This window comes from Megalobrama amblycephala, linkage group LG23 (genome assembly GCF_018812025.1).
Source record: "Megalobrama amblycephala isolate DHTTF-2021 linkage group LG23, ASM1881202v1, whole genome shotgun sequence".
Taxonomy (NCBI): domain Eukaryota; kingdom Metazoa; phylum Chordata; class Actinopteri; order Cypriniformes; family Xenocyprididae; genus Megalobrama; species Megalobrama amblycephala.
The window spans coordinates 5,952,938-5,971,186 of NC_063066.1; the positions used below are offsets into that span (position 1 = coordinate 5,952,938).

Consider the following 18,249-nt stretch of genomic DNA (forward strand, 5'->3'; position numbering starts at 1 on the left):
GCCCACTTTAACTTAAATCTCTGGAGGAAATTGAAAAGAAGAGACATCACGAAGTGGCCCGAGGCGAGGAGACAAGTTTTCCCACATTGTTTGAATGTGTTTTGTGCTCTATGAAAATCATAGCTCTTTAAAATTTTTATTTTACAAACTTATAAGCTACACATTTGCTTTGGTTTGAAGCAACATTATAAATGTGATTTTTTTTTTTTTTTTTGACGTTTCAGCTCATTTTCATTCTACATATTGCCTATAATACAAGGTAAAACGTGCTAGTAGCTATTTGGTCCCACTGTAAAAAAAAATCATTTTTGGTTTGACTTAAAACAGTAAGTTACCTGGTTGCATTACAATTTTGAGTTCATTGAAATAAAAAAAATGAGTTAATACAATAAAGACGATTGATTTAATCAACATAAACTAAAAACATTATGTTATCGAGCCACATTAATTACTGAAGTTGATTTGACAAAAGAAAAAATGTTGTGATAAATCAGGAAAACATTTTTTTACAGTGTATAGTAGGCTAAATCAAATTGCAAAAAAAATTGCAAAAATTGCAAATTGCAAAAAAAGTTTGTTTTATTATGTAGCTTAGCATTTACCGAATGTATGTTACAGTTCCTATACATGTTTATGTCATTAAATGATATAATGGTTGCACTTTATTTTACAGTATGTGCACTTACATGTACAATGTACTTACCTAAGAACGTAGGGCATAATATAAAGCAACTACACAGATTAGGTTTAGGGGAAGGTTCAGGGTTAATATTACCCAGTTATTGTAATTAGTATAATATTATAGTATGTACATGAACAGGACTGCAAAATAAAGTGCTATAATGTCACCATAACAAATCAGATTATAACAAAGGTCATTATTGGAAGACATGAGGAAAGTTCATCGGAATTTGCCTCTCACCAGCTGACAGACAAAAAAAAAAAAAAAAACACTTAAGTGTAACAATGCAACATAGGGCCTACTGCAATGTGCATAACTGAGAACAGAAATGTAAAATTCAAATGTGTTGGTAAGCGGAAGGAATTCTGAAATAAATGATATTTTTGATCGTTTACTAAAACATTTTACCATACAGTTGTGCATTGCTTTAATGCATAATTTAGATAAATAAAAGTATATATATAATTTAATGCTAATGCTAGGTAAATTGCAATATATTACTGTATTATGCATTCAAATACCGTTTATTTTTCTTTATTCCACCCTGCCTGCACGCATCTTGAGTTATAACTCTCGAGGTGAAAGATGCAGTTCAATCAAACTGCTCCGCTGCGCCCAGTGCCTTAAGTTTTATTTAAAGACATCTTTATGAGACAGCCGTACAATTGTTCATTAATTATTCAATTTATTCAATTGCAAGCAACTCGCCCCTCTTTGGGAAAAAAAAAAATGAAGGGGCACTATTTAGAAATAGTTTGGGGAGAGACCTGCGGCGCCTTTCTCCGTGCGGTATTATGGCGATAGGGGCACAGTCATTTATAAATAATTACACAATGTTTAGAGTCTTCAGGCATGTATGATATATCAAAGCGATTATAAGGTGAATTGTTCCATTGTGCGCCTCTCCTCTCTCTTCTTTTCAGCTCTATACGGCTTGTCCCCCGTCCAAATTCTGCGCCTCTGAGCTTTTGTCACTCATTTTTCTCGGCCTGCGACACTCCAATAGCATTATTCTTATTCAAATAGTCCCAGCGTGAACAAAAACACCCCGCTTCTGAGGCACGTTTGTGCTTTCGCTGGCATGAAGTGAAGCACAAGTGGACTAGATGCATAATTTTAGACACATAAACTAATATGGACTCATGAAGATATAGTGGACTTCTGAGTGACTCTGTTTCCTCATCTGTTTCCTCATCTGTTTCCTCATTTATGTATCACTGTAAAAATTATTTGTTATAACATTTTTCTTTTGTCAAATCAACTTAATTAATGTAGTTCACATAACACAATATTTTGAGTTTGTGTTGATTAAACCAATTGCCTTCATATGAACTTAAATTTTTTAATTTTAATGCAACCAGGTAACATACTTTTTTTTTTTTTTTAAGTTAAACCAACAATTTTTTTTTTTTACAGTGTTCATATCTCACTCTAAAAAAATTCTGGGTTAAAAACAACCCAAGTTGGGTTAAATATGGACAAACCCATCGATTGGGTTGTTTTGACCCAGCGGTTGGGTTAATATTTGACCAACCTGATGGGCAGTTTTATTTAACTCAACTATTGATTAAAAATGATCATATGGCTGGCTTAAAATGAACCAAAAAAAGAATTTGTAAATTAAAAATCAGACACATAATTACAGGAAACAATAATAATCAAGAGGTGAACATTTATTAATAAGCAATTTAATAAATGTTTATTGTTTAATTATTATACATTAAACTTATGAATAAATGTTCATTTATTAAACATATTAATACATGTTAATTTCCATCCTATTTTGGGTTCATTTTAAGCGAGTAATATAGTAATTTTTAAACAATTATTGAGTTAAATAAAACAACCCAACAGGCTGAGCAAACATTTAACCCAACCACTGGGTCAAAACAACCCAATCATTGGGATTGTCCATATTTAGCCCAACTTGGGTTGTTTTTAACCCAAGTAATACATTAATATGACCAAAGATTGCCTCGCATCTCTGAAAGCGTCTAAATAAATTTATAGGTGCTATGTTTACATATAAATCGCATATCTGAGGGCTAAACAACTACAAACCCGATTCCAAAAAAGTTGGGACACTGTACAAATTGTGAATAAAAACAGAATGCAATGATGTGGAAGTTTCAAATTTCAATATTTTATTCAGAATACAACATAGATGACATATCAAATGTTTAAACTGAGAAAGTGTATCATTTTAAGGGAAAAATAAGTTGATTTTAAATTTCATGGCATCAACACATCTCAAAAAAGTTGGGACAAGGCCATGTTTACCACTGTTTGGCATGCCCTCTTCTTTTTATAACAGTCTGCAAACGTCTGGGGACTGAGGAGACAAGTTGCTCAAGTTTAGGAATAGGAATGTTGTCCCATTCTTGTCTAATACAAGCTTCTAGTTGCTCAACTGTCTTAGGTCTTCTTTGTCGCATCTTCCTCTTTATGATGCGCCAAATGTTTTCTATGGGTGAAAGATCTGGACTGCAGGCTGGCCATTTCAGTACCCGGATCCTTCTTCTACACAGCCATGATGCTGTAATTGATGCAGTATGTGGACTGGCATTGTCATGTTGGAAAATGCAAGGTCTTCCCTGAAAGAGACGACATCTGGATGGGAGCATATGTTGTTCTAGAACTTGGATATACCTTTCAGCATTGATGGTGCCTTTCCAGATGTGTAAGCTGCCCATGCCACACGCACTCATGCAACTCCATACCATCAGAGATGCAGGCTTCTGAACTGAGCGCTGATAACAACTTGGGTTGTCCTTGTCCTCTTTAGTCTTCAAATTTTGATTCGTCTGACCACAGAACAGTTTTCCACTTTGCCACAGTCCATTTTAAATGAGCCTTGGCCCAGAGAAAACACCTGAGCTTCTGGATCATGTTTGGATATGGCTTCTTTTTTGACCTATAGAGTTTTAGCCAGCAACGGCGAATGGCACGGTGGATTGTGTTCACCGACAATGTTTTCTGGAAGTATTCCTGAGCCCATGTTGTGATTTCCATTACAGAAGCATTCCTGTATGTGATGCAGTGCCGTCTAAGGGCCCAAAGATCACGGGCATCCAGTATGGTTTTCCGGCCTTGACCCTTACGCACAGAGATTGTTCCAGATTCTCTGAATCTTTGGATGATATTATGCACTGTAGATGATGATAACTTCAAACTCTTTGCAATTTTTCTCTGAGAAACTCCTTTCTGATATTGCTCCACTATTTTTCGCCGCAGCATTGGGGGAATTGGTGATCCTCTGCCCATCTTGACTTCTGAGAGACACTGCCACTCTGAGAGGCTCTTTTTATACCCAATCATGTTGCCAATTGACCTAATAAGTTGCAAATTGGTCCTCCAGCTGTTCCTTATATGTACATTTAACTTTTCCGGCCTCTTATTGCTACCTGTCCCAACTTTTTTGGAATGTGTAGCTCTCATGAAATCCAAAATGAGCCAATATTTGGCATGACATTTCAAAATGTCTCACTTTCAACATTTGATATGTTATCTACATTTATTGTAAATAAAATATAAGTTTATGAGATTTGTAAATTATTGCATTCCTTTTTTTTTCACAATTTGTACAATGTCCCAACTTTTTTGGAATCGGGTTTGTATATAAAATATATAAAAAATCTTAAAACAACATTCCGTTACAAAATAACAGTAGTATCTATAAAAATGTCTGCCATGACGCTGTGAGAATGCTACAGCGGAGTGATTCAAACGGTGAAACGTTTACCGTGAGATACTGGAAGAATATCACATGGCTGGAAAGACCTCTCAGCCAATCAGAAAAAACTGTTGTGTGTGAGTATATATATATATATATATATATATATATATATATATATATATATATATATATATATATATAGTCCCTAAACGTGCTCTTTCTTTTCCTTTTTACGCTTTTATGACGAATTCATTGGTTTTCAAGCCCCTCTGGTCACTCTGTGGAGGTCCAGACTGGGGTGATGGGGGAGATCGATTTTACTATTACAACACCAACCTGTCAGTAATAACATCAAAGAGGGAAAACAGCTTGAATGACTATTTTGCTTCCAGTCAGAGCATTAGTGATCTGGTCTGGACCTTGCACTTATTGCTCTTATAAAGTCATAAAAAAGTTATTGTTTTACAATGTTACTTAACATTACTTATTTCCACCAAAGTGATGGATGTGTCAGGGTTTTTTTCCCCCTAGAAAGGGGCGGTGGGGAGGAAGAAGGGCTTTGCCCACAGCTGAGAGATGTTGCCAAGGAGATTTTGACAGGATTAGGCACAAGTGCACGAGACCTGATTGCATTTCAATAGCAGAAACACGTGAGAAAATGAAACAACTGAATTACTTAAAGAGGGTCTGATCTGAACCCAAAACAATCATGCACACTGCACTTTTTTTTTTTTTAAAGAAAGCAACGCAACGCGCGTGGTCGAGGGTCTGCTGCGCGAGTAAACTGAAATATGCGACCTGAATGGAAGTGATATTTCAATGCACAATGGCTACTGCAACATTAAAAAGAGAAGAAGAAAGAGAGCGGTATTAAGATTTGCATGGCAGGTGTGGAAAGCGCTGTCTGAAGCCCATGAAGTGAAAGGTGCATTGGTCTTGTTCGACCTGTCTTGGATTGGCATGTGACGTGTGAGGCGCAGAACGCGCTTTATTCTCCGCTCGAATAGTCTTTTAATTTATTTTATATCTATTTATGCAATTCGAATTAAAATTCAATTTTGCATTTGGCCCAGCATTAATCCCCGGGTATTAACGCGATTACTGTTCGCAAAGGATCTTTGAGTCAGAAAGTCTGATAGAAGTTTTCACATGGTAATCCCCGGAATAATCCTTTCCCCTGGCGCTGCGGCAGGATCGGGGCCAGAGGACCTTTTCTCCTTCTTCAGAATTCAAGCAGGGCAGAATAGGGCCATTACTTTTGAATGATAATTAATTCCTTACTCCAGTGCTTCAATTGTACGGGGATACCACACCCCAAATGAGAAAATCAGCCCCACATGCCTCGTGCACGAAGAAACAAATTCTAGGGTTACAATGTTTAAAGACAACAGCAACTTTGTCACTCCTTGTAGTGTTCTTGAAGTTTTAATAAAGCCTAAAAATCTCAACTTAATCCAACTCAATGGAGTAAGCCTACGTTTTCTTTGCAAATAAAATATATTTTGCACATCTTTTCTTTCTTTCTTTCTTTCTTTCTTTCTTTCTTTCTTTCTTTCTTTCTTTCTTTCTTTCTTTCTTTCTTTCCTTTCACATTTCTGAAGTTATGTAAATGTTCATTCAACCAAATTCTATTTTTTTTTTTTGCAATAAATGGGCTGTTAGCTACAGAATTTTGTGCTGTCTTTGTAAGTAAAATTCTATATTTTTCATATTTTTCCAAGAACATTAAATGTGTTGGCTGTGTGTTTTTTGTTAATTTTTAAAAATAAATAAAAAAACCTTTATTAGGCTACTATAAAAATATAATAATAATAGCACTTTATTTTTCAGTACATGTACTTACAGTGTACTTACACTCTAAAATGCTGTGTTAAAAACAACCCAAGTTGGGTTGAAATTGGACAAACCCAGCGATTGGGTTGTTTTAACCCAGCACTTGGGTTAAGTGTTTGCCTGCTGGGTAGTTTTATTTAACCCAAATATTGTTCAAAAATGACTGTATAGCTTGCCTAAAATTAACCCAAAGTATGTTGGAAATTAAATTTATTTATTAATTTGTTGATTGAATAAACATTTATTAAATTGCTTATTAGTAAATGTTCACTTTTTGATTATTATTGTTGCCTCTAATTATGTGCCTATTTTGGGTTCATTTTAAGCCAGCCATATAATAATTTTTAAACAATGCAGGTTGGGCAAACATTTAACCCAACCACTGGGTTAAAACAACCCAATCGTTGGGTTTGTACATTTGCAACCCAACTTGGGTTGTTTTTAACCCAGCATTTTTAGAGTGTGAAAGGGTTAATATAAGGTAACTACATGGGTAAAGGTTAGGTTTAGTGGTAAGTTCAGGGTAAGTACCTATGCAATTACTATATAGTTTGTACATGAGAAACAGGACTGTAAAATAAAGTGCTACAAATTCTTCTTCTTATTATTTAGACATTTTACAGATATGTGTACAGTGGCATGTGTCTGAAATGCATAACTGAAAGCTGCATTTCATAAACATCACATTCCTACATTTTAATTTTTCCAAACTTGTTTGCCACATATACCTGGAATATATTTTTCTCCATATTTACAAGATTTCGGAACAGGTGCTATTATCAAAATGCAATGGAATCTCATTACAAGCTATGTGAATGTAAATTTTGGGCTCTCTTTGTGAGTCGGACACATAATGTACCAGTTCGTGAACCTAGTACTATCAATCAGATGTCCAATTCTAAATACAAACCCTACGGTGGGGCATTCACTTGTCTTCGTGTGTTTGTGCAAGTGCATAATTTACCTCTAGTTTACCCTGCATCAGTGCTAACAATGAGAGCTGTGTCTCTAAAGACTTTATATTTGAAAGTAACCAGGGCAACTCTTTGGTAAAATGAGAAGAAGCTTTGCACAAGCTACATCACCGTAAAAGGGAGGAAGTACACAGCGATTCCCTGACTAATGATAAGTTCATCCACCTGACCTCGCCAGACTGTTCCATGCGTTGGTATAGATCTGCTGGACTGTGGGGTTTGCAAGTCTTTGTTTTTTTGCAACAAACATTATTCACCAATTTGTTAAAGAAAAATGTGCCATTTTATTTCTCGATAAAGTGTGATAGCATCACTTGTAGGTGTTCGAATCAGCCATATGGTTTTGAGTGCAATAACTTGAATCTCTAGCCAACAATGGAGTAATTGAGAAGGGAAAGAAGTCTGAGCTTGACTCGACAAAGCTGCAAAAACTCCTTCTTTCACTCTAATGAAGCTGTTGTCTGGAGATTCTGTGTGGGGTTGGGAGGGTGGTGGTGGACGTGATTTGTCATACAATCTGAATCTTTAGGAGGGCTGGAGAAAGACCTCCTCTCCATATGTCTGCTTATTTTGCATCTGAAAGCTACCTTTGGCGAGAGCAAGGGGAGAGGGGGAAGGAAAGTAGTGAGCTGAAGCTCAGGAACAGGGTTTTCTTTCCATCAGCTCTGAGAGCACTCAGATCAACACTGGAGAAGGGCTTTGCTTTCAAAAAAACAAAAGTGACACAAGAGAAATATATTTGAAAACAGTGTTGGTCCAAACACATGTTGCACAATGAAAGGTGAATAAACGACAATTGTGGTAGGTTTGCTTACATATGTTCAGTTTGTTAAAAAAAAACTATAAAGCTTCCTATGGATAAATCAATCACAGAGATGAGAAAATTAAGGGGAAAAAGCCAATTAACTAAAATAGTTTTTTAAAAAGAAAATAAATAAAACAAATGTATTTTTGAAGTTATTCATGTATTTGTTTGACTTTCAAACTGAATATTGTATTCTGCAATAAAGTTAAATATACGCAAAAATATCCTTTCCAACCCAATCTCACGGCAATTCATATTCGTATTTTACGAATTCGTACAAACTCACTCATAAATTTTTTGCTAAATCGTACGTATTTTACGAGTTGAAATTCACACGAATGAGCAATCCCTAACCCCGCCCCTAAACCTATCGTATGATATGAATTTCGTACAAAATTGTGTGAATTCGTACGAATTAGCCACCTCATAAAATACATACAAATTGTTCGTGAGATAGCGTTGTCTTTTCTCACTGTAAAAAAGAATTGTTGGTTTAACTTAAAAAAGTAAGTTACCTGGTTGCCTTAAAATTTTGAGTTCATTGAAATTAAAAATTTGAGTTAATATAATGAGATGATTGGTTTAATCAACATAAACTCAAAAAATTATATTATCTGAACCACATTAATTATTGAAGTTGATTTGACAAAAGAAAAAATGTTGTTAACAAATCATAAAAAAAATATTTTTTTTTTACAGTGTATGATTGCATATGATTTTTTTTTTTTTTTTTTTTTGCATGCCCTTGTGCTTTTATACCACTGATTTTTAATATTTAATTCCGCTTCCACAGAGCTTGGTAAAATTTTGTTTGACTTTCAAACTGAATTTACTTGAATCTTCTATTCTGCAATAAAGTTAAATATAGGCCTACGCAAAAATATCCTTTCCAACTTGATCTCATGGCAATTATACGTATTTTACAAGGTGGATAATTTGTACGAACTCACTCATACGTTTTTTGCTAAATCGTACGTATTTTATGAGTTGAAATTCGTATGATTTCGTACGATTGAGCTATCCCTAACTCCGCCCCTAAACCTACCCGTCACTATGGTTTAGACAAATCGTATGAATTTCGTACAAAATTTTGAGTTCATTGAAATTAAAAAGTTAATACAATGAAGGTGATTGGTTTAATCAACATAAACTCAAAATATTATGTTATCTTAAATATTATGTTAATTAACCATATTAATTATTGAAGCTAATTTGACAAAAGAAAAAATTTTAACAAATCATAAAAAATATTTTTTTACAGTGTATGATTGCATATGATTTTTTTTGCATGTCCTTGTGGTTTTATACCACTGATTTTTAATATTTAATTCCGCTTTCACAGAGCTTGGCCAAAATGCCTTTAAAAGTCAGATATTTACTGTCTTACTGTCTTAAAGGGATAGTTCACCCAAAAATGATTTACTCACCATCATGTTGTTCCAAACCTGTATGAGTTTCTTTCTTCTGCTGAACACAAAAGAAGATATTTTGAAAAATATGAGTAACCAAACAGTTGACGGTACCCTTTGACTTCCATAGTTTTTTTCGCACTATGGAAGTCAGTGGGTGCTGTCAAATGTTTGATTACCAACATTCTTCAAAACATCTTTTTTTGTGTTCAACAGAAGAAAGAACTTTATACAGATTAAGAACAATTTAACTTTTTGGGTGAACTATCCCTTTAAGACACAGCACCAATTTGAAATTGAGAAATCACTGTATAAGTTGATATATAGTAGTATCCTAATGGCAAAATTCCACCGAAATAGAAAGAGGGACTATAAAGACTTTGATTAAATGAAAGCACTGTCTCCACAACATGAAGGCCATGAACTTGTGACTGTGAGGACATCTGCAAGCATTCTCTCCCTCTCTTTTATAATATCAAGGTTAATGCGATGAGTGCCAGCTCTCTGCAAGAATGTGGCGTGGACAAAATGAAGAAGTCCCCAAGGACCATCTTCTATTTGGACTATGCATGATGCAAACCCCATCCACCGTGCTCAGATATTTGTGGACATCTGCCCATGCTCATCAACATGCATGGCTTTAGTCCTCGGGTATCTGACCTGCCTCAGCAACAATGGTGAGACAGTCTGATCTATAGCACTCCACTGCATTTGCTTTTATTTGCTTGTGAAAGAGAAGCTTTTAAAACTTGCTATTGAAGCTACAAAACAGCAACAAACTGGAAGTATACCTTTCAGGATTTACACACATAAGCTTTATTTGTCACATAATATTTAGTGCAAGGGACCTTAAACTCATCACTTTTTAATGCATATTAATTTAAGTAATTATTTGTTGATCTATCTATCTATCTATCTAGTTTTCTTAATGACAGTCTTTTTAGTTTTGTTCTTTTCAAACGAAGCCATACATTGATATTTCTTAATTTAATAATGACGGTAACATTGAAAAATGAACAAATTGGTTGTGTGGCACAATTTTCGCACTAGTTTAACTTTGCAGAGACAATTAGCTTCTAACTCAAGCTTCTGGGGAAATATATATTTCATTCAAACGGTGATCTGTGTCTTCATAGCGAGTATATTCATATAAAATCAGTCACTTGTCTGCTTGCTCCGAAAGTGCTTTAAATGTCATGTCAATGGCCACACGTTGAATAACTTTGGAATTATAGTGACCTCTTGTGTTCATGTTTTGTCTTGCATTCTGTGTTGAGTGTTCAACGCGAGTCTCGAGACAAAGTAGCCCTTTTAAAATTGATTTGCTGATCTATTAAATGTGTTATAAAAAATAAAAATGCATAAAAGTATGCATTTACAAAATCTAGTTTAAAACACACCAAACTCCCCTAAAAAGTTGATTTTTGCCTTTCTCACTCAGGCTACTGTATCATACAATTCAAAGTAGCTATACAAAAGTGTCATACTTCACATAATTTGTTGAATTGATTTTAAAATATATGTAAACATTATTTTATTTATTAAAGGATTAGATCACTTTCAAATTAAAATTTTCCTGATAATTTACTCACCCCCATGTCTTCCAAGATGTTCATGTCCTTCTTTCTTCAGTCGAAAAGAAATTAAGGTTTTTTAAGGAAAAAATTCCAGGATTTTCTCCATATAGTGGACTTCAATGGACTCCAAACGGTTGAAAGTCAAAATAAGTTTCATTGCAGCTTCAAAACATTATACACGATCCCAGATGAGGAATAAGGGTCTTATCTTGAGAAACCATCACTCATTTTCTAAGTAAAGGTTAAAGTTAAAGTTAAGGTTAAAGTTTGAACGAATTGTTATATACTTGCACTAGCATATTGTATATGACAATTTAGTTCAATCTTTGACCTGTGGAGGGCAGTATTACACTTAGCAGCGTCTACACTGCTGGAATTCTAATAGAGAAGAAGAAGAGAACTAGTTCAAGATGAGCATTTATGGTTAAAACTTATAAAATTAAATTTTTTTTTTTTTTTTTTTTTTTTTTTTTTAGAAAATGAGTGATGGTTTCTCTAGATAAGATCCTTATTTCTTGTCTGGGATCACTGTAAACTGTAATTTTGATCTTCAGCTGTTTGGGCTCCATTGAAGTCCACTATATGGACAAAAATCCTGAAATGTTTTCATCAAAAACCTTAATTTCTTTTCGACTGAAGAAAGAAAGACAAACATCTTGGATGACATGGGGGTGAGTAAATCATCAGGAAATTTTAATTTGAAAGTGAACTAATCCTTTTAACTAGTTTTAATTACATAAAATGTAGCATTCATGGAATGTAATATTAAAATGTAAGGAATTGTGGATTGAAATATTCATGAAAGCACTACCAGGAGGTTACATCATTTGGACCCTTTATACAGCATGACAGAAATGCATTTAAATAAATTTATTTTAATAATGTAAATAATGTTATTTTAATAAAATCACTTAAATAAATTTTTATAATGCAATTTTTATAATGCACCTACATTTTGGATAGCTAAATTAAATGTTTAACAAAATAAATAGTTGTTTAAAAATATATATAGTTCACAAAATATTTGTTTAATCAACATCTTATGAAGTAAAACCCTCTTATTATTATTTTTTATTTATTTATTTATTTATTTTATTAAATTTACAAAGTAACAACAATTAACATTCAAACCAACAACATATAATGAAAGTTGAATTTAACAATTAAAAGAACAAATGACTTGGTACGAGGGACATAGAGTATTGACAAAGTAAACAGATAATACATAAAACAAAATAAATAAATAAATAAATAAATAAATAACTTTACTTTTGTTATGACTCAAGTGGGGGGATAGAAAGATCTCATCTAAACATTGTATCTCTATTCACAGGTGACTTTATAATCTTACTTAATATCTGGAATGTTTTAATTGCTTTTTTGTTTCTTTTAAATTTGCATAGGGAATCTGCAAATCTTTTTAATTCAGAGCAAAATACAGTAAAGTTTGGTTTCGAAGCTGTAAATTTAGACTTGTGGATATGACCTTTTCCAAGCATGCATATATATATATATATATATATATATATATATATATATATATATATATATATATATATATATATATATATATTATTATTATTATTTTATTTATTTATTTATTTATTTATTTATTTATTTATTTAAATAAATGCCTTCGCATGACTCTTAATTTGAAGTCATAGTCCACCGGAAGTGCTCTTGCTGCTCGTTTCTTTTGAGGGTCGGCGCCTGGACACGCATAAAGCAGTACTCGCGGCTTTTTACAATTTAAACAGATAAATTCGTAAGATAAAACCAGTTAAGAGATGTTTTATCACGTAAGTCCATAGTTGTTTTATTTTTGCGTGTAGTTACAATGAACCCCAGCATGAAGAATTCATTATTTTCGACTCGTTGATGCGGTTTTGTCTCGGCTAACGTTACCTGCACACAGTCACTGGGTTTTGAAAGTGTTTGTGAATGAAATCCAGCCACCTCCACAGATCTTGTCCTTTTGAAAAGATGAATATTGTGTTGACGTAAAGTTAACTGATCAAAAGTCGTAATCAATCAATGATATTGTTGTTTATACAGTGTGTTTTGTTCATTCAAACCGATTCTAGATGTGCATTCATTATCTTCTTGTTTTCTCAATCTCCATCACAACAGATCTCTTTGGAGCATGAGATTCTCCTCCATCCCAGGTACTTTGGACCCAACCTTTTGAACACAGTCAAGCAGAAACTGTTCACTGAGGTGGAGGGAACATGTACAGGAAAGTAAGTTTGAGATCAGACTTTATTCAGTTAATGAATATAATGAAATCTGAGTCTCTAATATCTCTTTTGTTTCTCAGGTATGGCTTTGTTATTGCAGTAACCACAATTGATAATATTGGAGCAGGTGTAATACAGCCCGGCAGAGGTTTTGTGCTGTATCCCGTCAAATACAAAGCCATAGTATTCCGTCCCTTCAAGGGAGAAGTTGTGGATGCTGTTGTCACTCAGGTTAACAAAGTACGAGTCCATTTTATCTTCTGTGCTGTCGTTTTCATTCTGGACGTTCCTTAGTTCACGTATCTCATTCTAGTGTGACTCGATGTGGAGAGAGATCACATTTAAAGGGATAGTTCACCCAAAAATGAAAATTTGATGTTTAATCTGCTTACCCCCAGGGCATCCAAGATGTAGGTGACTTTGTTTCTTCAGTAGAACACAAATGATGATTTTTAACTCCAACCGTTGCCGTCTGTCAGTCATATAATGCATTGAAACGGTAACGCCATCTATGAGAATAAAAAAAACACGCACAGACAAATCCAAACTAAACCCTGCAGCTCATGACGACACATTGATGTCCTAAGACACAAAACAATTGGTTTGTGCGAGAAACCGAACAGTATTTATATAATTTTTTACCTCTAAAACACCACTATGTTAAACTGCCCTGCACATCCGGTTAGTGAGGTCTGAACGCGCTCTGACAACGGAAGTGATGTCTTGCGTGTAGAACATCAATAAGTGCGAGAGATCACTTCCGGCATCAGAGCGTGTTTTCATTTTTGGGTGAACTATCCCTTTAAGAGCTCTTGTATAAAGAACTTGCTTGCTCAGTGATAATTTATACAGTCAGTGTTGATAAAACTAATTGTCTCTGCTTCTGATTGTTTTAGTCTTTAATACAAAATATATTTGTTTTTCTTTCCCCAGGTTGGACTCTTTACAGAAATTGGCCCCATGTCTTGTTTCATTTCTCGTCATGTAGGTTTTCCATGGAGATTATATACAATCAAAATATGTATATTCCATGCACATATGTTTGTGTTAATATTCTGTGACATTTATAATTGTCTTATATCTGTGATATTTCTGTGTCTAGTCTATTCCCTCTGAGATGGAGTTTGATCCAAACTCAAATCCGCCATGCTATAAGACAGTTGATGAGGTATGAGTCAATAAATCACCATTTAAAGGTGCTATAGAGGATGTTTTCGACGACTGAGAAACCAAAGACTGTTACTGAGTTTTTGAAATGAGCGCATGCGTAAGAACAACCCCCCTCCTTCACAGCTCATTTCAAAGGAACGCCTCCCAAAACTCGTGCACAAGTATTGGAACACAAGTTTTTACCACCGGCATTCGCTGTGTCGTGTTAGTGGATTCATTATGTCGGACTCACCGCAGGTAACTCATAATCTGCAGTTGTTACTCCTGACAAAAACATTGCATGCGGCGCCTGTGGAGTGTGGAAAGTTACTGGAGCGCGCACGTCTCTCACAAGGAACATCATGGCAGTGATTGACAAGCCAGAGGGCCAATCGTTTATGCGATGATCACACAAATGATTGGCTGATGTTTTTAAGGCCCTACCTCGTGCACAGATGATGTATATTGATATTATTCCTTTCAGTGCACCTAATAAATAGTCTTTTATCAGTTAGTAAAGTAATATTGCAAAAATGTATAAAACAAAACATCCTCTATAGCACCTTTAAAGCTGCAGTCTGTAACTTTTGGCGCCCTAGCGGTTAATAAACAAAACTGCATGCTCAGAATATAATCACTTATTACAGATGTACTGTAGTGATTCAATGTAAGTCAAAAACACAGAAAATGGATTCTTGATGTACTTGCTCACTATATCATTTTTAACATGAACAAGTTACATACTGTAGCTTTAGGAAATATTTTTAGAAGTAATTTTTTAACACTCAAATGCACAAATACAGACCATTTCAGTTTGTTTTCTTCAACAGGACATTGTGATCCAACAAGATGATGAAATTCGACTGAAGATTGTGGGAACTCGAGTGGATAAGAATGATATTGTAAATCCCTGGCACTTTCTCTTTAATATGCTGAATAATATTCTATTTGGATAAAAATGTTTTCTTAAAGTTTTTGATGATTCAATTTTTTTCCTCCTTTTTTTATTAGTTTGCTATTGGATCTCTTATGGATGACTACCTGGGTATGTATTTCTATGATGAAATCTTTTTATGCAGTTATCTGTGCCATAACTTACGGAAGAGGATTAGAGCCAAGCAATAATAAAAAAATAAAACCATCTCGAGATTAAAGTTGTTAAATTTCGAGGAAAAACTCGTTAAATTTCGAGAAAAAAGTCGAGATAAAATGTTGAGAATAAACTCGTTAAATTTCAAGAAAAAAGTCGAGATAAAATGTTGAGCATAAAGTCATTAAATTATGAGAAAAAACTCGTTAAATTTCGAGAAAAAAGTCGAGATAAAATGTTGAGAATAAAGTCATTAAATTACGAGAAAAAAGTTGTTAGATTATAAGAACAAATTCTTTAAATTATGAGAAAAAAAGTCGTTAAATTTTGAGAAAAAAGTCGAGATAAAATGTTGAGAATAAACTCATTAATTTATGAGAAAAAAGTCATTAAATTACGAGAAAGTCGTTAAATGAGAAATTTAACAACTTTTTTCTCATAATTTAATGAGTTTATTCTCAACATTTTATCTCGACTTTTTTCTCGAAATTTAACGAATTTGTTCTCGTAATTTAACAAATTTTTTCTCGTAATTTAATGGGTTTATTCTCAACATTTTATCTCGACTTTTTTCTCGAAATTTAACGAATTTGTTCTCGTAATTTAATGACTTCATTCTCAACATTTTAAATTTTGAGAAAAAAGTTGAGATAAAGAATTTTTTTCTCGTAATTTAACGAGTTTATTCTCAACATTTTATTTTTGACTTTTTTTCTCGAAATTTAACGAGTTTATTCTCAACATTTTATTTGGACTTTTTTCTCGAAATTTAACGAGTTTATTCTCAACATTTTATCTCGACTTTTTTCTCGAAATTTAACGACATTTTTCTCATAATTTAACTAATTTGTTCTCATAATTTAATGACTTTATTCTCAACATTTTATTTCGACTTTTTTCTCAATTTAACGAGTTTTTTTTCTCGAAATTTAACAACTTTAGTCTCAAGATGGTTTTATTTTTTCTTATTGCTTGGCCCTAATCCTCTTCCGTAATAACTTGATTTTATACAGTTCTTTATTAAAATGTTATATTCTATAATTCTTTGTCTAAGTTATGTTGTGCTATCCAGCTATTGTCTAAAAGTTTCACTCTTGTTCTTCTAGGTCTTGTGAGCTGATTCTTCCATCAAGAATATGGGAAATATGAAACTTGATGCTGTGAGGATGTTACGTAGTTTATGTATATACTGTAATTATTTCCCTATTCATTTGATGTTGTTTTTTATGGTCTCTTTTTATCCCCTTGTTGGTATATCTATAGTTTTCCTATGGCAACAGTTTGATTTGTGAAACATCAAGTCGAACGGGAACAAAATGTTGCAGTTGTTCTACATGATGGAAAGATTTTCATTTCATTTATATTGAGGCAGCAGAGAAAAGAAAAAAAAAAATATATATAGTGAGTAAGGCTCTTCATCTGTTGACTGATCCTGTAAGCAAAACCGGTTCACAAGCATGTTTTGGAAGGATAAATTAATCATTTATCACATTGCTTTTAAAAGTTATTCAATCTCATTATTATATAAGCTCATTTTTAAAAATATTTTTGTAAATGCCAACCAGCCTGTAGTTGAATATATTTCTCTTTTGTAATACAGCACTCATAAAATTTTGATCATGTCTCCATCTCGTCTTTTTTTTATTCCGAAATTCCTTTGTAAGAAAGGCTAAATATGTAGTACACAATGTGTGTCAGTGGTTTTTGTAAATATTTGATGCTACCCCACTCTAACAATATATCATAGCAACAGTTTTTGGCAGGTAAATATTTACAATTGAAGCTTCCTATCATGCCAGAGTCACACAATAGCCAGTGTTGCCAAGTCCGCGTTTTCCCCCGCACAATTGGGCCAGTTTTACATTGTTACCTAGGGTTGTTGTCATGTCCCCGGGTTGAAGCGACCCCAAATAACATATGTAGCCACTGGAATGTGAATTTTACTGAAACGCGACGGTTGGTTTGGAGTAGCAATTGGGTGGGTTTTGTTGCAAACTTGGCAACCCTGACAATAGCTCACTGCCCACTGAAACTATTAATAACTATTAATAAAGTTGTAGGTGATTGACCTTTTAATGTATTTTTTCCTTAAATTCTCAATATGTTTAGTGATAATCAAAACCGCAACACAACCCCCCCCCCCCCAAAAAAAAAACCTTGATTATATTTAATGTTGCACAACTTTAACATTAAATCTCACAACAGAGTCCATTCCATTCTTAGAAACTGGTTTATCTTCAACATAAACATCAGAGCAAGTGGATTAAAGTCCTTTAAATATGAATTTACACTAAGTCATAGAGTATTCAGGCCCAGACAGAATCTTTAGACTTTTTTCACATTTAGATTTTAACATGATAAAATGTATTCAGGTGAAAGTGCTATTGATATGAAAGGATAATGAATTCAGCCAAATATTTTTTAATACATTTTTTTTCTCACCTTTATGTTGTTCCAAGCCTGTATTTATTCATTGGAACACAAAAGCAGATGTTGGGCATGGACTGATCTGTCATATATTATTTTTATTTGGAACATTTTTATGTATATATATATATATATATATATATATATATATATTAGGGCATACAAAAAAAAAGTTTGAGTTTGCATAATATATGTGTGTGTACTGTGTGTAATTATGTATATATAAATACACACAAATTAGTATATATATTTAAGAGAAATGTTACTTATGTACAAAATATTTGTATTTGAATATATAAATTAAAAAAATATAAATAAATACATATATTTGTAAATATTTCTCAAATATATACATGAATCTGTATATATACATAATAATTACACACAGTA

At 33.5% G+C, this 18,249-nt stretch overlaps 1 protein-coding gene across 2 annotated transcripts; it reads left to right on the forward strand.

Moving 5' to 3' along the window:
- The first annotated feature begins 12,608 nt into the window (after positions 1 to 12,608).
- polr2g (RNA polymerase II subunit G) lies at positions 12,609 to 17,049 on the forward strand. Of its 2 annotated transcripts, XM_048176917.1 has the most exons (9): positions 12,609 to 12,755; positions 13,087 to 13,196; positions 13,274 to 13,433; positions 14,127 to 14,177; positions 14,296 to 14,361; positions 15,173 to 15,244; positions 15,354 to 15,387; positions 16,539 to 16,592; positions 16,696 to 17,049. In XM_048176917.1, exons 1-8 carry the CDS (start codon positions 12,744 to 12,746, stop codon positions 16,550 to 16,552), a joined length of 519 nt encoding a protein of 172 aa, XP_048032874.1. In that variant the 5' UTR covers positions 12,609 to 12,743; the 3' UTR covers positions 16,553 to 16,592; positions 16,696 to 17,049. The 2 variants fall into 2 exon arrangements, with proteins under 2 accessions (XP_048032874.1, XP_048032873.1); XM_048176916.1 differs by having other exon boundaries at positions 16,539 to 17,049.
- The last annotated feature ends 1,200 nt before the right edge of the window (positions 17,050 to 18,249 follow it).